Source organism: Capra hircus, chromosome 17, assembly GCF_001704415.2.
Source record: "Capra hircus breed San Clemente chromosome 17, ASM170441v1, whole genome shotgun sequence".
Lineage (NCBI taxonomy): Eukaryota > Metazoa > Chordata > Mammalia > Artiodactyla > Bovidae > Capra > Capra hircus.
This window is the reverse complement of record NC_030824.1, coordinates 2,153,154-2,174,296: the sequence shown is the minus strand read 5'-3', so window position 1 is coordinate 2,174,296 and position 21,143 is coordinate 2,153,154. Positions and strand designations below refer to the sequence as shown.

The following is a 21,143-nucleotide window of genomic DNA, read 5'->3' as shown; positions in this document are numbered from 1 at the left end:
CCCTCGAGCTGCAAGCTCATGCCTTGTTTCTTCACAGCAGAGCTCCTCGGGCCTGCTACATTTGCTCTCCCAAGTTTTTCTCGCCTTCTCTCTTAAACCTGGTTCAGCCAGGTGTTCACCCCACTTTACCAGAGCTGCTATTGTTAAGGTCACCAGTGATCTTCACGTCGCTAACCCAGTGATCAGTTTTCAGTCACCTTTTAAAGAATTGGCAGTGTGATTGACAGGTGACATTTTGTTAGTTTCAGGCATCAGCAGCGATTTGACACTTACACATATTGCTGGTTGGTCAGTCCAGCCGCTCAGTCGCGTCCGACTCTCTGCAACCCCGTGAACCGCAGCGCGCCGGGCCTCCCTGTCCATCACCAACTGCCGGAGTCCACCCAAACCCATGTGCATCGAGTCGGTGATGCCATCCAGCCATCTCATCCTTTGTTGTCCCCTTCTTCTGCCCTCAGTCTTACCCAGCATCAGGGTCTTTTCAAATGAGTCAGCTCTTCGCATCAAGTGGCCAAAGTACTGGAGTTTCAGCTTTAATATCAGTCCTTCCAGTGAACACCCAAGACTGGTCTCCTTTAGAATGGACTGGTTGGATCTCCCTGCAGTCCAAGGGACTCTCAAGAGTCTTCTCCAACACCACAGTTCAAAAGCATCAATTCTTTGGTGCTCAGCTTTCTTTATAGTCCAGCTCTCACATCTGCTAGAAGATACTGCAAAACCTAGTTAACATTTGTCACCATGCATAGTGATAAAGTTTTTTCTTGTGATGAGAGCTTTTAAGATGTGCTCTCCTGGCAGCTTTCAGATATATAGCACAGTATTACTGTCTTACGCCCGACCCCCTGACTTAGATCCCCCTAACTCACGTCCCCTCCCGCTGACTTGTTTTATAATAGGAAGTTTGTACCTTTTGACTTGTCTTCATCTTTGGTTCATCGCTAACATTTGGCATAATTGAGTCACCCCTCTCTGAAACACTTGCTTCAGTTGACTTCTAGCACACACTGTTAGTTCTCTGCTTCACCAGCTGGTCCTTTCTGTCTCCTTAGCCGGTTCTTCCTTGCCCCCCACTTCTAAACGTTGGAATGCCCCAGAGTTCAGGCTCCTTCTCTAGGGATTCATCTAGTCCTCTGGCTTTAATTGCTATCTGTGATTCCCACATGTATAGTCTTCAGCCTAGACCTCTGTCTCTACATAACTCCGGGCTCTGATCCACTTGTGACTGCTCAGGATCTCCACTTGAATGTCTTAATGATATTTCATTTTCAGAACTTAGTTCTTAATATCTATATCTCCCCACCTCAACTGTCTTCCTTCTCACCAAATGGCAACTCAGTCCTTCAGTTCATTTAGGGCAAAGCTTTTATGTTGTCCTCAACTTTCCTTTCATATTCCGCATTCAGTCTATTGGCAGACTGTCGTCATGCTTTAAACATGTGTCTAGAGCTGGTAACTCACTGCTGTCTGTGCTCTTCCCAGCACTGGTCTAGGCCACCGTCAGCTGTTGCCCCAGGTGCAGACAGACAGTCCAGCAGCCTCAGAGGTCCTTCTGAAACGTGACACAGACTGTGTCTTTCCTGTCAGGAAACCTCTAGTGACTCTGCTTTTCCACACAGTAAAAGTCACAGTCCCTCTAAGGCCTGCAGGGCTCTGCAGAGGTTACCGTCCAGGCTTCTTTCCCCCCGCCCTTCACCTTGTGCAGTGTCCGCCCGTCACACTGGCCTCCTCCAGTTCCTCAGCAGTTGCAAGCCTGTGCTCCCCTCAGGACCATCGCGCCCGCGGTTGCTACTGCCTGGAGTGGCCTCCCAGCTCCGTCCCGCAGTGCGCATACGCCCTGCTCTCCCCTCTTCAGCAGGCCTCTGCCGCCGAGGCCTCTCCCACTGCCCTGCGTGTGCCCCACCTCCTTGCCTGCCCTCCTGCCTTACTGTGCATCGCACTGCTCGTGCCTCCGCAGGGCAGGAGAGCAGGCTTCTCACTGCTGCTCCTCTGCACTCAGACACGTCTGGGCTGCTCCGCAGCAGCGTGTTGAAGAAGCTGTTCTGAAGTATGCCCTCAGTTCAGACTTGGCGGCGCACTGACCCGCTCTTGTGCCCAGTTAACTTAGGACCTCGGAAGTTGTTTACAGGGCGGCTGAGAGGATGGGGGTGCCAACGCCCTTTTGAGTCAGGAGTGGTGGTGGTCGGGGTTGTGAGGAGGCTGCAACTTGGTTCCCCCATCCTTCCCGAGTGTGAGCTGAAGTGCACATCAGGGGTGTTGGGGAAGGTGGCTCTGCTGGGCTGACTTCCCCCCAGAAAACATGTCTCCCTTGCTTGACTTTGCTTCCTGTTGGATCTCAGGTGAAACTGGTGCAGCACACCTACTCCTGCCTCTTTGGAACATTCCTGTGCAACAACGCCAAGGAGAGAGGAGAGAAGCACACTCAGGAACGGACTTGTTCTGTGTGGTCACTGCTTCGGGCGGGCAACAAGGCTTTCAAAAACCTACTGTATTCCTCTCAGTCAGAGGCCGTATGTATCCTTCAGCCTTTTTGCTCTCAGCAGCAGAATAAATCCGGGGATGGGGACACATGGGGTCCTTTCAAGAAGTGGCTGTTTTCTCGAAGGCCTCTCGGTGGTCTCTGGATAGCTTAGTTGCCTTTTCTTCCAACCACTCTGTCCCAAGAAAGGCCTATCTTCTGGTTATGCTTTGCCCTGCTTCCGACCCCTCTTTGTTCGGGGTGGTGTGACCTAACACACATCTCCACTTGGCCACTCTAGATAATAGTCTTTTCTAAGCGTCTCTGCCAGAGCTTAACCTACTCCCAGCATCTCCTGACAAGTGGAGGGGCACTTAGGTCATTCCCCTGGATGCCTGACAGCTCAGAAGGTGCTGCAGGCCCCCCGCACCTTCCCAGTGTCAACAGGCAGTGATACCCACTGCAGCTTCTGCCTCAGCAGAAAGCTGCGTGTGACGCTGGCATGTCTGTCTGATTCTCCGCTCACATGGAGAACTGGCAGCTCCTTTAAGACTTTGCTCCTCAAAGGAACACCTTCTGTTAAGCAGAGAGAAGGAAGTGCGCACATCTGTGCATTGGTCCATGGTCTTGTTCCTCGTGTCAGAGTGCACCTTAAATTCTAAGTCACAAGGAGGCTAATCCGAGGTTATATTGATTTGCTGGACTATTAATGAATAACTTCTTACTTCAGTTAAGTAGTCCAAGGAAAGATTGGAGCTAGCTGCTTCTCTCTCTCCTGTGCCTGCTGGACAAGTAGCAGTATGGAAGAAAGCTTCCTTCCTTCCTTTCCACATGATTAACTTAGATGATCCTATAAAACAGGTTTGACAGTGTGTTCTGAAGCCAAGCTCTGTACCAGGGAACAGACAATCACCATCTAGCAGAATGACTCACTCACTTGTGCAGTAAAAGCAACAAATTAAGCTGAGAAAAGCCAGTCATTCAGTAAAGGTGACCTAAGAAATAACTAATGAGAAGTGGATTTTTGAGAAACGTTTAGATTTCACAGAGGCTCTCGGGTGAAAAATGTCTGCCGCCTGCTCTTGGCCCCAGATAAGAGGTGCGTTCACTCATGTAATGGCTTTTGGAGATCTTGGAGGATTGCTGGGCATTCCCACTTGATGCTTGCTCTTCCCCTCGTTTCTAGACATTTCTGACAGACCTGTGGGAGCTTGTTTGAACCAGTGTCCCCTGCTCTCTCCTCAGGTGCTGTACCCTGTGTGCCACGTGCGCAACCTGATGCTGTGGAGCGCCGTGTACCTGCCCTGCCCATCCCCGTCCACCCCCGTGGACGACAGCTGTGCGCCGTACCCAGCCCCAGGCTCCAGCCCCGACGACCCGCCCCTGAGTCGGTGAGCCTGGGGCTGATGCCGAGTCCTCAGGTCCTTTGTGGGTGTATTCCTGTGTTGGGGTGTACGCAGGGATGGTCGGAGATTTTGATAATTGTCTGGCTCCACACGTCTGTCTTAGCTCTCTTGAGGTTTTCTCAGGGAAGATGTAAGGGTTTGGAGCTGTGAGGCTCTGGATCGCTTGAGCCTCGTCCCTGAAGAGTACTGGCCACCGTTTCCGCTCTGTTCTTGGGCAGTTTCTCAGTGATGGAGCAGATCCTCTGGGTCCCTGTGACCCTCTGGCTTGAGTTGCAGCCACAGCTCTGTGCTCCTGCCTCCCTGCTGTGACTTGTCACCTTGCCCTTGAAAGGCAGAGTTTATCAGAGGATAGTCTGCTTTGCAACCTATGACTTAGCTTCATTGAATTCAGACTGATGAGCAATAGTTTAAAATATTGTACTGTCAGAAAACCAGCAATGCTACTTTTCTTTGCCACTAATTGAGAAATGCAGAAGTATCATGAAGATTGTCTTTCTGAAACCGTGTTTGGTGTTAGTTCACCTGTATGTGTTGGGCACGGGGTAGGGGAGGTGCCCGAGAGTAGAAGGTCTCAGCCTGGACCTCTGCCTGCCGCAGCCTGAGCCTTATTCCAGATATGCCGCAGCTCCTTGAGTAGCTGTGATGGAGCCAGTGAGGAAATGACTGCCTGTTAAAACCTGTTGTCTCTGACTTCCCCCAGAACAACCTCAGATCCTTATTTCCCCCAAACTCCTTTCTTTAGGCTACCAAAGACCCGATCATTCGACAATCTGACCACCGCCTGCGACAACACAGTGCCTCTGGCCAGCCGGCGCAGCAGTGACCCGAGCCTCAACGAGAAGTGGCAGGAGCGCCGTCGCTCGCTGGAACTGAGCACCCTGGCCGGTCCTGGGGAGGAGCCTGTGGAGCCTGACAGCCTGGGGAAACCGACCAAAGTGCTGGGTGGTGCCGAGCTGTCTGTTGCAGCTGGAGTAGCTGAGGGGCAGATGGAGAACATTTTGCAAGAGGCCACCAAAGAGGAGAGTGGGGTAGAGGAGCCTGCCCACAGAGGGGTGCAGGAGGTCAAAGAGGAGGCTCTGTTGGAGCAGGGGAGCAGGGGTAAGAGCCCCGAGGGCTCAGCCTGTGAACTTGATCAGCAGCCAGAGGTGGGTGAGGCTGCCCTAAGGAGCCACCCAGGCACCAGCCTTCCTGGGCTCTCACAGGGTGTTCCTGAGCAGGGCGGGCACACTGTTCTCTCCAGTTCTCTCCAGGAGCCCCCCAGGGGAGAGCTTTCCCAGGAGGTCCCTGTGGAACTGTCTCAGATAGGAGCTACGGCAGAGGTCAGGGAGGAGGCAGCCCTTCCCGTCTCAGCAGGTGTGGAGGTTGACTCGGGTACCTCACAGTCAAGTTCTCTGCCCTCCCAAGTTTCATTTGAGACCAGAGGACCAAACATGGGTGGGTCTGTGGACATGTTAATGGAAGATAAAGTGAAGTCAGATAGCGGGCCCCAGGGCCATCATAGACCTGGCCCGGTCCACAGTGGCCGGCTCGGTGGCAAGGACGTGCTTCCTCCAGCCGTGGAGCCCAGGCCTGCAGAGAGAAGCCTGGTGGAGAGGCCCCAGCTGGGGCCTGCGGTGCACAGGACTTCCCCCGGCAGCGCCCGGAGCCCAGCGCATTCTCCTAGTGCCTTGCCTTTAGCCGAATGTAAGGAGGGGCTTGTGTGCAACGGTGCCCCAGAGACTGAAAATAAGGCCTCGGAGCAGCCCCCAGGGCTTAGTACCCTCCAGAAGTACCCCACCCCCAACGGACACTGCGCCAACGGGGAGACCGGGAGGAGCAAGGACTCCCTGAGCCGCCAGCTGTCGGCCACAAGCTGCAGCTCTGCCCACGTCCACGCGAGGAGCTTGCACCCCAAGTGGCTGCACGGCCACTCGGGGAGACCGTCGGCCGCTGGCAGCCCTGAGCAGCCTTCCCGCAGCCACCTGGACGACGACGGCATGCCCGTGTACACGGACACGATCCAGCAGCGCCTGCGTCAGATTGAGTCGGGCCACCAGCAGGAAGTGGAGACCTTGAAGAAACAAGTCCAGGAGCTGAGGAGTCGCCTGGAGAGCCAGTACCTGACCAGCTCCCTGCGCTTCAACGGGGACTTTGGGGATGAAGTGGTGAGTACACCGTGGTGCCTCCGTAGCTGCACAGGAGATGGGCACGCTGTGCTGGGCGCCCTCTGTCCGGATTTCAGAAGCAGTCGGAAAGGTTTAGAGTAGCCCCGGGGAGAGGCTGGAGACCGCCCCCGCCAGGTGACCGGCCGTGCGCTGCTGCTGCTCTCCCGCCGGCGCACCCTCCACCGGCGTCCTGTCTACAGCAGAGCCCGGAAGCGAGTGCACACTCGCTGTGTGGCGGGCCAGTTCTCTGTGCAGAGAGGGTCAGACCTCGAAGAGCGTGAACTCACAGAATGACATTCGTCTAGCAACACCAGATATGCCTGTCCAGTCGCAGTGCCTGTACTAACCCCAATAGCTAGTGAGCAGTTAGTCCCCACCCCCCAAGTACCGTGAGCTGTGGCTTGGAAGGTCTAGTTCTTTTTAAACATACTTGTGCCCATCTTGTGGCAGGTGGTGGCAGTAGAGAAGGGAAGGAGGATTGGTTTCTAGCACGGTCGGGAGTTAGTGCAGATGGGCCTGGGGACTGGAGGGGGTAGTATCTGAGGGGAGGGTCTCAGGGAGACACTCTGCTTCCTGGTGGGGTCTGACTCGGCATGATTAAGAACAGGTATGAGTCTGGCTCTGAATCAGTCAGCGTACATTAAAGGCGGGCTCATCCAGTGACTTCACTTCAAACTGACTTGGTTTTTTCATTTTCCGGAAGAGTCCTTCAGAGAAAGGAGGACACACCCAAAGCACTGTTTCAACACACAGGTGTCAGTGGCAGGGTTAGATTGGCAGGTCCCCTGGAGCAGCCGACACGGCGTTCCCCCTCCACCCTGGTCACTTCTGCCTACTCACTCCCTGGAGCCCGAGGCCTGCCCCTCCACTCCAGAGTCACTGCACCCGGCCTTAGATCTGTGTATCTCTCTTCCAGCTGAGCTCAACCCTGTCTCTGCACCTGCTCAACCCCGCTCTCGATGGCTGAGGCACCTAGAGATTCAGCAGCCCTAACACCCAGGCCCGCCCACATTCCCCGTGCTCCCTTCTTTGCCAAGCTCTTTCTTCTTCTGGGAGGAGACCAGGTTCATTCTGTTCAGCTGTGTTTGTTTGCCAACAGACTTCAATTCCCGACTCGGAAAGCAATCTGGATCAGAACTGTTTGTCTCGCTGCAGCACAGAGATTTTCTCTGAAGCCAGCTGGGAGCAGGTGGATAAACAGGACGCGGAGGTACAGGCTCAGCCCCTGTTCTGAGCGCCAGCCCTGCAAGTGTTTGCGGTCCTTCTCCGCCCCCATCGTCTGCCCCCCGCCCCAGCCAGGGAAGACCTCGCCACACACTCGGCCCTCTCTGAGTCTCAGCACCTGTGAATCCCTGTCACGTCTGGAGTTTCTAAGCCAGGGAGACTTGAGCCAGCCCTCTTTCCTCAGTGCCTCTGCACTAGAGCCTTGCCCACTCACAGCGACCAGGCTGCTCTGGCTGCCTCTTGATCTCAAGGGAGTTTGGAGTCCCCTCGAGGGGAACAGTTTGGACGCCTTTCTTGTACTGCTGACATCAGGCCTGACTGGCTGGCACCACTGGAGCCGGTGTGGTCCTTGTGACCCTTGCTGCCCCAGCATGGCTCCACTGGCTCCAGCTGGGTGGCCCATCTCCTGTCGCTGACCTGGCCCCAATGTTTTCCAGATGACCCGTTGGCTCCCTGACCACCTGGCCGCCCACTGCTACGCCTGCGACAGTGCCTTCTGGCTTGCCAGCCGGAAGCACCACTGCAGGTACCCCTGGGGGGAGTGGCGGGGTGGGCAGGGTGTGGGGGCCGAGGCTGGGACAGAGCCTGCGGATGGAGATGCGGGCATCTGGCTGGCAGACCCAAGGGTCTTCAGGACCCTGGCCCACCTTTTGTGCCTCTGAAATCGGTGTTTGCAGAACTTCATTTGATGTCTGTCTTCCATTTTAGAGTGATTGTAAGTTTTGAAACGTACAAACGATGTCCCTTTTTGTTTTTTCTTGATTGGTGAACAGTAGCCGTTGCCACCCGAACCGCCACTCCTTATTCCTGGAGTGACCGTGCTTCTCAAGCAGCACGGCTGCTGTGAGCAAGAGCTGTCCTGCTGTGGGCAGGGAGCTTCGTTCGCCTGCCCCTTGCCCTGCTCCCTGACTCATACTCCTTGGGGGTGGGGGGCTGGTGGGACTGGCTGAGAACACAGTTTTTGGTCCACAAGGCTTTTTCTTCTTTTTGGGCTGCAGAGTGAGTGGCTACAGATGCTTTGCTCCAGGTGGGGTGGTGACTGGAGAATGGTGTTCCTGGGATAGGAATTTGATCTGAATTGTGACAGAGCTCACCCGCATGAGTGGACCTGGTTTAAAATGGAACCACCTATCTGTCCAGCGATGATGCTTCCAGGACTGTGTATCTCCCCGCCCTCACCCCGAGCCCAGATGTCTGTAGTTGGCTTCTCCTCTGAGCTCTCTCTCCCCTCCTTGCAGGGACACTGATCGTGTTGATCAAACGTGGTGAGCATTCGCAACAGCTTGTCCGTGGTGTCTGCACATCTACAGTAGCTTCTCCACACTAACGCTCCCATTCCCCCTCTCTGCAACTCGCTGGGATGAAGCTTGGGTCTGGGAGCGCAGGCAGGTGGGCTGGGGGCGTGGAGGCACCACAGCCGCTGGCTGAGGAGACCACTGGAGCTGGTCAGGCTGCAGCCAAGGGTGCACCTGCTGACCGCACAGGTCAGGCGAGCCATCTGGCTGATGGCAAGAGGGGTGTTTCAGCAGGGGCTGGTCTTGTGAAGTGGCCAGTAGAGGGGTATTTAGAGCTTTGTCTTTTGGGTCAGTCATTCCCTGAGATGCCAGAATAGTACTGGCATCACTACTCTTTAAAAAAAAAAAAAAAAAAGAGCCCAGGACCAAACAGAGGTGGTCTTTCCAGAGAACTGCTAGCATTGAAAACTGCAAGGCAAGACCCCACGTGGCATCCATCAGGATTGCCTGAGAGAGGTCAGATAGACAAGCTTAGCTTATCAAATTTATGTCAGGCCTTTGAGTTGAATTCCAGCAGGTATGTGAAATAAATATACACATTCAGAAATAGATTGAGGCAGTTTCTCTCTGTAACCACAGGTTCTTACTGATACATGCTTTTCAGAAACAGTTGTGAATTACTGCATTCCAGAGGATGAAGTCTTGTGTGTTGGTTTTCCTTCCGCCTTTTCATTGCCCCTTTCCTTTTGTGGTATTCTTTCGTCCACAAAGGGTATTCAGCATTCTCTTTCGTGCTTAAGTGGCCCTTAATGCAGCAGTGGGTTTCCTTTCTGAGGAGCGTAAAGGAGAAGGTCGTGAGTGATGCTGGCTGAGGAGGAGTTGCCCTTTAGCTTTTGACCCCACGTCATTGGAGGGCTGCATCAGACTCCTTGGAGTCTGCTGTTGGGCTTATTGGGGTTGATTTTAGGGCCTCCCCAGAGTGGGGCTGTAAGGGGAGCAGAACCTCAGCCTCTGCCAGCTCCCTTTCCTGGAGGCCATACGGAGCATCTGTTTGGGTGTGCAGACACCTGTGCTGCACACACGCGTCAGAGCTGGGCTTTCAAATGGAGGAAGGGTGAGAGAGGTCAGGGTGCAGTCAGACTTTCAGAGAGCAGATCCTCCCTGGAGATGCATGCGGGCAGCAGAGTGACCCACAAAAGTGACTGACCCTTGTCTGATCGGGGGTGTGTGTACACGCGTGTTCACCTGCATTGTCCTCTCACCCTGAGCGTGTGGCACTGGTTGCTCGTCTCCTGGCTTCGCATGCCAGCAGCACGGCAGTCCTAGATGGCAGCAGCCTGCTCTGTTACTGCCTGTGAGCCTTTGGGCACGGGCTTCTCACTCCCCAGGTGGGCTGGAGGTTTCTCTCATCTGAGCGGCTCGGAGACCAATTGAATTGGTCTCTGGCCTCTTCGTGATGTCAAGCTACACAGGCCATTGCTCAGGTGGGTGTGGCCACAGGGTTTTCCTGGGCCAAGACTCAGCCATCGAGCCTAGTAGCTGCCTTCCGCCCTGGGCCCGTTTGCTTTCATGGATCTCTGTTGAGCAGTGCCTTCTGACAGCTGGTAACCTTGAGCTGTAGTGATAAGGCAGCCAAGTGTCCTGGACCCTAAAGTGAAAGTGGTGTGCGACTGTGCTCGGGAGGGCTCCCTTCCCTGCCTGGCTTCTTCCTGGGTCAGACCCACCGGACTGTTTGGTGTAGAGGAGTCTCCGTCTCCAGCATATCGGAGTTGCATACCGGGAAGCCCCGTCTTCGGAAGCTGGTTCCCCAGCCTGTCTCTGCTGCTGACACTAACTCTACTTTTGTTTTTTCTCATCTCAAGGAACTGTGGGAACGTATTCTGCTCCAGCTGTTGTAACCAGAAGGTTCCAGTTCCCAGCCAGCAGCTCTTTGAACCTAGCCGAGTGTGCAAGTCTTGCTATAGCAGCCTGCATCCCACAAGCTCCAGCATTGACCTTGAACTGGATAAGCCCATTGCTGCCACTTCAAACTGAAGCTCCGTGACCTGGGGCGGGCGGAGGCCAAGCTGCTCCCCTGACAGGCCCCTGCAGCCTGGGCAGACCTAGAGGCCCGTGCGCTTTGGAATGGGGGCGTGAGCCAGCTGTGCAGAATGGGGTGTGCCGAGTCCTCCCTTCCCATCCCGCCCCCACTTTTTTTTCCCCTCCATTTTCTATCCTCCTTCTGCCTCCAAAAAAGAAAAGTACCCTGGTTGTCTTTAAAAAAAAAAAAAAAAAAAAAAAAATTTTTTTTTTTTTTTTTTTTTTACGAAAGACCAGAGGCTGCCAGCTGTCAAGTGATGCTGAGTGGTGCTTTGTTCTTCAGGATGGAGGAGGCTGGTTGAGTCAGGAGTGGAGGCCTGAACTAGACAGCAGGGAATAACGCTGGTACTGCTGTTTGTGACCAATCCTCGTTACCACCGCCACATCAGCTGAGTGGAAACCTTTGCTTCTGAGGACGCCGAGAGCATCTGCCCTAAGAGCAGTGCCCCCGTGCCCTCTCCCCGCCGAGAGGGGCTGGGTCAGTCCCACCACAGGCAGAGGAGTGGGAGTGGGGTTGGGAGGGCGCACCCTCCAGAGGCCCTGAGAGGGCTGGCCGTGGGTGGCTGGCGTCTCCTCCTCCACAGGATTCTCTTGTTATCTTAAGGGACCCAGGTGTCTGGGCTCCCCTCACTGTCAGTGGTCGGCCCCCTCAGCCAGGCCGGCAGCTCTTCCCACCCTTGGGCGTCAGACCAGCCAGAGCACAGCACCCTGCTGCTGCGGTCAAGGCCAGAGTGCACGCTGAGCCTGGGGAGCACCTGAAAGCCCCCTCACAGGCCTGGTCCCCCGAACACTCTCTTCCTCGGCCAGCACAGGGAAGTCCAGACTCAGAGTTCCCAAGCCGCCCCACTCCCAAACAATCCTGGATCTCCCCCTTGAGGGTAGAATCGGTCTTTCAGAGTGCAAGCGTCTAGAAGGGGGAGCGTGTCCCACAGAACCAGCCTTCCTCCACCGCCCTTTGGAGCCCGGCCCTGCTGTTGTGCTGTTTGTCAGCCGCAAGACGTGGTGACTGCAGGGTTCCTTAGAGAAGGGACATAGCCCGTCGGAGATGCAAGGCACCTCTCCTCAGCAAGCTTTGATGTGGCCCTTTGATAAGGCACTCAAAGAGCCTTAAATCAGGATTTGTGGTGGAGGCGGCTATGGAGAAGGGTGGAGCAGAGTTTAGGTGTGTGCTTTGTGATCTTGGTGTCCATGTTTGTGCCTGCCCTCCCTCCCTGGGGAAGGGCCCTGCTCGGCGCTGCAAAAAGCTGCTAACTGGTAACGGAGCGGATTGTGGTGAGCAGTGGGGGTGCAGCCTGGGAACTCTCCCGACCTTTTGGGAGCAGCTCCCTGGCGAAGGGCAAGTTGTGTCTCAGGAAGGTGGCTCCTGTGTGTGCCTGGGTATAGCTAAGACTTGGCCCGAAGCCTTCCCTGGAGCTGTCAGTCCAGGCAAAGCCAAGGGCACCTGAGCACGGCTGACTTTCCAGTGGCAGCAAGCTGCTCAGAATTTGCATTGAGTGAAACAGGGTGTAAGTTCTCCTCCACACTCTGTGTGGTCAGGCCTTGCAGGTTGGGAGAAATCAGTCTAATTGAAGATTGTGCAGTTCCTAGTGACAGGTGCCAAGAGGTAATGATTACGGGTTTCTTGGGTCTGATGTACAGTGTGAATAAATGCTTGCAGCTCTTAGCCCTTTTTTGATCAATGAAGCACTTTTTTATTAATATTTTTCTTTGTATGTAAAGGAGGAACCGTAACTCTCCGTAGCTGTACATATAACCCTTTTCTCCTAAAGAGGAGTCAATCAGCGCTCCTGTATTTTTCATTTTTTGTCAAAGCAAGAAGTAAATACTTTAGAACTGTTAAATATATAAATAAAGTGAATAAAGTTTAGTGTTCGCATGGTAGCGTTTGCTAGCACGTTCTGATTTTTCTCCCTGTGGTTTTATTTCCCTTCATCCCATTTCCCTCTGACACCAAAGCAATTTGAGGTGCTGCTGAGAAACAACTTTGACACAGGAAAGCTAGATTTCTTTTTAGCTCTAGACCTTGGCAAGGAGCCTGCACCTTGATGCCCACACACTGAAGCACATTTCCTTGATGGTTTTTGCCCCTATGATCTCCAAAGTTAAAAAGGCAAAGCACACTGTCAGCTATTCTTCCTTATCCGAAGAACTGAGTGTCAACAATAATTAAAACTACCTCTGTCCTCCAGGCTTTTTTTCCCCTGCTGTTACTCTGATTTCAGCCAGTGCTCTGGCCCCTTAGCCCCACACACCAAGGGAGCATTGGCAGCGCCTGCAGCCGCAAGTGAGCACCGAGGCCTGTGTGCAGTGGAGACTGAAGGGGGTTTGCGGGAGGGCGGCCAGAAAGCACCCTGCCTCTGCCTGTCCTTGGCAGAGACTCCTTGGGGCAGAGGAGACCGAACTGGGTGTGAGTGGACTGTGTGCATAACTAGAGGCCTCCTGCCTCCTCCTACAAGAGGGAGGAACCTCCGCCTCTTAGATCTGCAACCGGTTGGGAAGGCCATAGCTTCCCGTCACTTCCTGACTTGCTCCTGCTCTCTGTAGAGGGATTTTCTTTCCCATGTCACTGTTGGGCACCCTTCCCGCCCCTTGGGCCTCTGGGGGACATAACGTGGTGCAGTTCTTCCCAAGGGAGGGTAGGTACCGAGCAGTGCCCAGCTCGGGTCGCCAGCCTTACATCTGAGGTGAGTTGTGGGCTCTTGACAAGTGGCCTGCGGTGAGCCACCTGAGCGCCTCCCAGGGTCACTCTCTGGATGTACTCACTGCTTAAAGTACACAGTTTAACACACTCCAGCTGGTTCCAGGCTGAGATCTGTGTGTGCCATGTGGCAGGTGTGTGAGGGAGGTGCCACTTCAGCGGCCTGCAGTCCATCAGGGAGCTGAGTCTGGGCTTAGACCACTTTGTGAAAACCTGAGTGTGTGTCTGCAGAGCTCCTGTTCCTGAGGGCTAATGGTTCAGCCCTTGGTAAGCTAGAAATGCTGGGAGAATCTAACAAAGCTATTGGGGCCACAGACAGGGAACTGCGGGCGTTAGGATGGATGAGACCTGCAGTATGGGCAGAAGGCAAGCAAGTGCCCCTTGAGGGAGGCTGTACGTGGAAGAATTGGTTATCCGAGGACACGGCCAGTTTTCCTCACTCAGGGCTCTCTCAGCCCTGGAGCACTAAAGGTGACCTTGAGGTGCCAGGTCGTCATTGTCATCTCCGGATTTGCCTTTCCTGGGTCTCAGTAGTTCCCTTCTTTCTGTACTTGGGTCTTGATCCCAGTCCAAAAAAATGATAGAGCTGCAGTGATCCACTAAGACTTCCTAGTAAAGGTGTACAGAAAATTGATTTTGCGAAAATGCTATTTCGGCATTAGCAAAGAATAAAGAATTAAACACTGGCACATTTAAAAGGAATGAACAAAATGCTCCCAGAGCATCCAGCTATCAAAAAAAAAATCAAAATGGGAGTAGAGAGTAAACCCTAGAATACAGTTTTCAGACCACTTGGCTTGATACACCCGGCTTGGCCCACGAGGCTGGGTGATACCCTGCCCCTGAGAGCCCCGGGTAGCGGAATGCCGCGTTTGCCGAGGCTGCGGCTGCCGGTGATGATGGGCCCGGGCTGTGCAGCAAAATGACTGAGTCTTCACTTGGAGTTTGGAAAACATGGCGGGGTCCAGCTGTTTGATTTCATCGTCTAAGAGCGCTTGTTCTAAGTGGAGCTTACCAATGAGCTATCTGGAGGGCCGGCAGAACGCGAGAGGCGGCGGGTCCGCTCCCGAGCCTCGGACTCCTGGAGACGGCCTCCCTGGCCCTGGTGCCCCGCGCCCGTGCTGCCTGCGTCCTCCCCCTTGTTTGGGGTCTGCTGCCTGTTGTGCAGATACCAGCTGCTTCCTGGTCAAACGGGGCTCTTCTAGGTTAGGCAGCTGGTCAGAGCCATGAGGGGAAACGGTACCCTCCGAAGTAGGAGTTAACAAAGGTTTTAAGTGCTGTTGTATTTTATTTACCACTTACTGTCTTTTCTGTCATATCCATGTTCTTGGCTTCTGTTACATTGCTCATGGCAGTTGGCATTTTAGTTGTATTTTCAGTGAAATTTTACATCAGCTTTCAAAATTGACTTGTAACTGCTTCCAGACTGGTTTTAAGATTTTTTTCTAAATGCAGAACTTAACCCCTGAGGCTTGGATCCTGGTGAAATAGCCTGTTGTTGCTGACAGTGGTGCCTGCTACTGCCTTGACTCTGCTGTAGACTGTAAACCAAGGAGAGACCGTGTCCCCCCATAGTTGTCCAGCCCCTTGCACGGTGCTTCGCTAGTCAGGCGTGTGGCCCATGTTTAGGTGCCTGGAGTAAATCCACTCTTCCCCTTAGTCTGTTCAGGAGACAGAGGGGCCTGGCCAGGAGGGGACAGCAGGAGTCCCCATCTGTGTCTCAGAGGCCTGGGATTTGGAATCCTGACGTTCGAGACGGGTCAGGGACCTCAGGTGGGTAGATGTGTGGCCTTCATGCTCTTCTGTGGGGAGCAAGCCTCAGCCCTTTTTCGTATTGGGCTTCCACATAAGATCTGACTTGAAGAAAGATTTGGATGATTAAAATTACTGAGTTAACCTGCCCTCCTGGTTTTTTACAGTGGTTCTTGTTGGTTATCTGTTTTAAGAACAACAGTGTGTACATGTGAATTCCAAACTCCCAAACTGTCCTTTCCTGCCTCACCCCACCCTTCCCCTCTGCTAACCATACATTCATTCTGTTTCTGTTTTGTAAATAGTTTTGATTTGCATTTCTCTAACAATTATTGGTGATGAGCATATTTTTATGTGGCTGTTGGCCATCTGTATATCTTCTGTGGAAAAATGTATAGGTTTTCTGCCCTTTTGATTGTTTTTGTTGTTGTTGTGAGTGAGTTGTAATGAACTGTTGGGTGACCAATCCCTTGTGGGTCACGTTGTTTGTGATTCCCTTTGTTGTGTAAAAGCTTTCACGTTTAATTGGGTCCCCTTTATTTTTGTTTTTATTCCCATAACTCTGGGAGATGGACTGAAAAAGATATTGCTGCTGTTTGTTTATATCAAAGAGTATTCTGCCCATGTTTTCCTCTAAGAGTTTTATAGTATCTGGTCTTACATTTAGGTGTTTAATCCATTTTGAGTTTGTGATGCTTTGTTGAGAAAAATGAGATTCAGGGAGCAGCAAAGATTCAGCCAGGGTTACCAGTGAAAGCAAAATGTGAATAAGAAATATTCTCTCCTGATGCCTTCCCCTCACAGCTCTTGGGCTTCCAGAAAGCAGCCCTGGATAAATAGTTATTCTAACCTGGTTCTCTTTGAATTAGCCAAATCAGAAATCTTGGAGGTAAGCCTAGCAGTCACTACACAAAAGCTTAAACTGTAAGTCCTCCGATCCCTGGTACCAAAATCAAAAAGTTTTGATATCATATATAGTCCATTTTTTTTTCCTTTTAACCTTTCCAGTACCTAAAAACAATGTTAATAAGAATGAACTAAATTCACGTCATAATGTCTTAAAATCAGTGCACTGGTGAGGGTCAGAGTGGGGAAGCATTTCTGACTAGTGCAAGTTGTGAACTCAGTGTCCAATTCATACCTGTTTTTATTTGGAATGCTATAGAGGAAAAAGCCTGATTTTTATCTATGTAAGTGGAAATAGTTACAGCTTGTCTGCAGTCTTTGGTTATAGACAAAACAAGTAGATGCTTGAAAAAAAGGGTTAATAGAGGACTATCCAGGACCTGCTTTCAGGCCTTTTCTTCCATACATCAGGTGAGAAACACCCAAAGGTTATAATCACTAAAATTACACATGGTGACAGCCCCTAGCAGCCAGGTGTGGTGACCCCAGCACCAGGCTTGCGCCCTACCTGCAGGCTCCAGCAGCCTGAGCCACGCACGCTGCGTCTCTGAGCGTACCTGTTCCGTGTGATTTTCACTGTTTAATATGACACCTGGAGGGAGGGAGTGCAGGGAACCTCTGAGGTGCTGCCACAAAAGCCAGTTTCAAAACCAGTTATTGGGTGTGAAGACTCGGGGGTTTCTGAGCCCACAAGCTTGGGGTGGAATCCAGTCCTGCAGCACCAGCAGAGTGCCTCCTCAGCTGGACTGGAGCGCTGGCCCCGGGGTGGGGTCGATGATGAGTACCTAGTAAGTGCTCCCTGCCCCTCTGTCCATGAGACAAGGTGACTTTCACTGCTGGCGGACATTGGGAATGATCAGAGCCAGACGGGCTCCTGTCTCACCAGTCTTGAAACTTGAAGACAGCTGGCCCTGCCCTGGGTCTTCCACCCTACAGAGGTAACATTCTGATCTGAATTTACTTACAATAACGTGCAACTGTGTCACTACTCGAGGACTTCAGAGTTCGTATGTAAACTTTAATATCGATATATTTTAATGGATGCAGGTCTGGAGGTGCACTGCTGCTTTAGAATCCTGTAACAGCAATGGGAAAGGGGCCAGAGAAAAACTGCTTGGAGTTGAGGTGGCCTCAGTTTGCCGAACAGCTGGCAAGGTTTAGGTTCCTGACTGAAGACTGCACGAGCCAGGAGCTGCACAGAGCCACTGGCTCTGCAGGCTGCGCAGCAGGGGAGGGAGAGTGAGGGGGCCTTGCCTCTGTTCAGCGCGGATGTCTGAGGCACGGGCCTGGGCCGGGCTGTGTCTGCTCTTAGCAGGTGAGCCTAAGGTTGCAAACGAGTGATGACCTCGCCTTCAGCTCACCCCGCTTGCCATCTCCAAGGCCAGAGGAGCCCCCGCTCACCCCGCTTGCCATCTCCAAGGCCGGAGGAGCCCCCGCTCACCCCGCTTGCCATCTCCAAGGCCGGAGGAGCCCCCGCTCACCCCGCTTGCCATCTCCAAGGCCGGAGGAGCCCCCGCTCACCCCGCTTGCCATCTCCAAGGCCGGAGGAGCCCCCGCTCACCCCGCTTGCCATCTCCAAGGCCGGAGGAACCCGGGGGGGGGGCGGTGAACATACTTAAGTCTTTGTCACCCAAATTAAAAGACTGTACTTTGCCTGTTGGACAGTCATCCCCTAGAACTGGAGTCTTTCAAGTCCCCCTTAGATGCTGGTACCTGCCGACACTCTACTGGGGCGGCTCCCAGTTTTGAAGTTCCTGCCAGCCCTGGGGACCCAACCTGGGTGACATTTCTGTTCTTTCATTTGACTTGATGGACCAACCAGCTGCTGCCTCAGACATCTGTGCCCAACACGTGTGCTCTGGGGTCCCCGAGGACCTGCCACGCCTGCTGGCTCTTCTGCCTCTGCAGCTGGCCTTCCGGGCTGTGCCAGACTGTCCCGTCCTTGCTCCTGTGTGGTGCTGGTGTTCCTGACGCTCAGTTGTCTGCTCTCCTTCCACACATGCTTCCTTGGAGACGTGTATAAATCAAGGTACTTTATTAACAACAGTTTCATCCATGTCTCTGCCAGAAATGCAGTGAAGGCCGCCTTCCCCAGGGGCTCGGAGAAGCTGTTAAGGCATCAGCTATTCCCCCGAGCAGCCCGAGGCATCAGCCCGAGGGACTAGTTCTCAGGGGCCTAGGACTGCTCACCCAGTCTTGTCAGCTGGAAGGAGGGCTGAGCCAGAAGACCTGCAGCCTGGGCCTTGTCGCCAGTCCTCTGCGCGCCGGGTCTAAGGCGCTGGGATGGCGCAGTTCCTTCCCAGTCAGCCTGCAGCAGTTGCGAACCTGATGCCACTCTGCCTTCCTCGCCCCCACGTCCAGGTAGGAAGTTAACCTCCTCTTTCCAGACGGTAGCTGAATTCCTCCCCAAAGCCCCGCCCGCCTTAGGAAGTTCTGAGCCACACTAGGCAGGAAGGAACCTTGGCAGCTAAAGCCACTGCCCACGGCTCCTGTGCGCTGCCGAGGCAGGGAGGGCGAGGGGATGAATCCTTTCTCTCTCCTTACATGGACATGTGGATCACCCTTGCCTCTCATGTCCTCCGTAGCTCTGCCCTCCAAAGAAAGCCCTCTAAACTTTCGGAGATCACTGCCAAGGCCTGAAAAGCTGAGGACAAGAGCCTGGGTGTCTGAAGTCACCTGTTTGCCCTTCATCTCTGGGGCCCTAACTGAGACCTCAGCTTACACTTTGCCTCTGACAGCTCTGGGTATACCAGCTGACTCACTCTTTTAACAACTAATGAGACAAGTGGTTCTGCACAGCCTTCTTTGGTGACTTAGATGCATCCCTATCCCAGGAGATAATGTGGCATTTCTGTCTCTGGCACTGCTGTCTGTTAGGGAAGACTGGGCAGATAAAAGATCCTCATTATCCAGAAAAAACTGGGACCTGGAAAGCCCTTTTAGAATTAACGCACTGTAGACAGAGACCAGAGTTTCACATAGGAAATAGTGAAAAAGGCTTGATTGGAACAAGTATCTATTAGTAGAGTGTATTTGCAACTATGACCTAATTCTTTGAGTATTTTATATATATATATTTCTGTGCTAAAGTTATGTGATTGTACACAGGACATGGTTTCATGTTTGATTCCCATAGCACAGTCAGCCACAAGGGTGGCTTTTAGTCAAGGCTGTCTCCAGTTTTCCGGAGAGCTTCCCTTCAGCCCTTTGATAGTCAAACCGCCCGTCATGCAGCTCTTCTCACTTGTTCCTGGACCTCGTTCTGAGTCCTCACTGGCCAGGGGCTGCACCCATTGGTAAGTGGCAGCAGACACCGGCTCCATCGGGCTTGAGACAACTCTCAGCCTGAAGAAGCCAGAGTGGGTGTCTGCCTAGGCCCGTGCTACCCTAATCCAGAGATTGTGGGATCTGTGTTCTGGCTTTTTCGCTGGTTTAGGCTCTGGCCCTGACCACTCCAGGCTGTTCTTCTCCTCTGTGGGGAAGTTTGTCTGGTTAACCCACAAAGCTGTGGAGGAACCAATGAGGAAATAGTCGTGTTTTACAAAGTTAATTGCCATGCAGCCTGGGGGGCAGCATCCTGAAAGCGCGCACTTGAACTTCTGCTCTGCCGGAGTACCCCCCCCATACCTGCTTTCCCATGTCGTCCAGAGTTGGAGGGGCAGGAACCCTTCTTGTTTGCTAGGCAGCCGGCCTGCTCCAAGGCAAGGAACTTCTCTCGCCTGTACCTGCCCAACTGGAGGGAGAAGGGGGACGTGTCGGGCTCTCAGTGCTCACAGGATTCCTGGCCACCTCTAGCCAGGGTGGTCCCCAGTGTGAACTAGCGAAGATCCAGCCACTGTGGGCGGCAGTGTGAACGGGGACAGCTTCTCTGGCTGGGTGGCCCTGCCTGGGAGCCTCACTTCCAGGGCAGGTGAGGGCTAAGCCACAGGCTGCCGTGCTGGCACCTCACCTCCATTCTGGGCAGTGGCGACCCCTGAACTTCCCAAACACAAACCTCTTGATGTCTGCCCATCTTTGGAAAGGAGAGCCACCAGAGGTGCCTCCAGGGAGCAGAGTATGGGCTCAGACAGCAGGTACAGCAGGTGGGGGAGGTGAACCCCGTGGTCCGAGTAAGGGTGAACTTCTGGAGGGGCCCTCCGGCACCCTTTCCTCCACAGCACCGCCCGGCCTGCTCCCACAGCCCTCTCTGAGCCAGGAGTCCCTCCTGCCTGCCCACCACTGTGCCCACGGCTGCTTCTCCCCCACCGCTTCTGCTCCAAACCCCCGTCACCTCAGCAAGTCCTCCAGGACAGCCTTGCCCGAAGGCAGTGAAGGCACACAAGCCAAAAACAGCGCAGTGTCCGCCAGCAGGGCAAGGGGTCAACAGTCTGAAACGTTCCCCTGCAGAGCATAACCAAGCGGTGAGTGAAGGAGCTGGTTGCGTACACAGACGCGTGGGTGAATCCCCGTACACTGGATGGAGGAAGAGGAAATTCTCTGCCGAATGATTCCATTCTTTAGAAGTTCAGAATCGGGCAAAAGTGTTATTTTCAGGTGCAAAGACATGGTAACTACAAGAGCCAGGGCCCTGGCCCCGTCTAGAGGTCGGAGAGGATGAGTGACCTTCCGGAGAGTGATGGGTTTCACGACGGCTCATCTCGTAACTCATCAACCTCTGCACTTTAATGTACTTTTCTAGTCATGTTATTTTACAAAGGTAAAACCACCACCCAGTCCCTCCATATCTTGGGCTTCTCAGGGCATCGACCTCTTGGCGTGCACACTTCTCCCGTGATCGGTCAGCCTCAGTGGGGAGCTGTCAAGGCCTGAGAAGCAGCGATGGCTCAACTGCGCAGGTGGCCCTGGGTCGATGAGCGGAGGGCCGCCGTCATCCCCCCCGGGGGGTGGGCTTGCCCCAGCCCGACTGCCTTCCCAGGGAAGTGTGTGTCAGTCTGGAGCACTGGCTTCCCGGCTGCAGCAGCCTGGCCCTGTGTGGGTCTTACCCGACCCAGGTCTGCTTCTCATGAACGGGATCTGCTATGATGAGTGGCCCCAGAGCCTGAGGTCTAACTTAAATCAGGTGGGGTACTCCTGGTTTCCACTGTTTATACAATGTGGTCATCTGTCCACTTACCTGGAGTTGGTGGGGGAACATTACAGGGACCTCCCCACGCCTGGAAATCTTTGATTATGTACAGTGAGAACAGTCAAATAGCAAAAACCGAACCCCTACTTCATGTCAGGCACCTCAGTAGCCGAGGCAGA

General features: G+C 53.6%; 1 protein-coding gene across 7 annotated transcripts in view; it reads left to right on the top strand.

Annotated features, from left to right (window-relative positions):
• MTMR3 (myotubularin related protein 3) overlaps positions 1-12,437 on the top strand; it is a 126,643-nt gene extending 114,206 nt beyond the window's left edge. For 3 of the 7 annotated variants that reach the window (XM_018060996.1, XM_018060995.1, XM_018060994.1), the window contains 7 exons: positions 2,337-2,507; positions 3,701-3,846; positions 4,604-6,005; positions 7,105-7,215; positions 7,667-7,755; positions 8,468-8,494; positions 10,327-12,437. In XM_018060996.1, coding sequence (XP_017916485.1) covers positions 2,337-2,507; positions 3,701-3,846; positions 4,604-6,005; positions 7,105-7,215; positions 7,667-7,755; positions 8,468-8,494; positions 10,327-10,498 — 2,118 coding nt within the window. In that variant the 3' untranslated portion in view covers positions 10,499-12,437. Of the gene's footprint in view, positions 1-2,336; positions 2,508-3,700; positions 3,847-4,603; positions 6,006-6,921; positions 7,216-7,666; positions 7,756-8,467; positions 8,495-10,326 lie in introns of those variants that run through there. The other 4 variants (XM_018060998.1, XM_018060997.1, XM_018060999.1 and 1 more) reach the window with 4 other exon arrangements.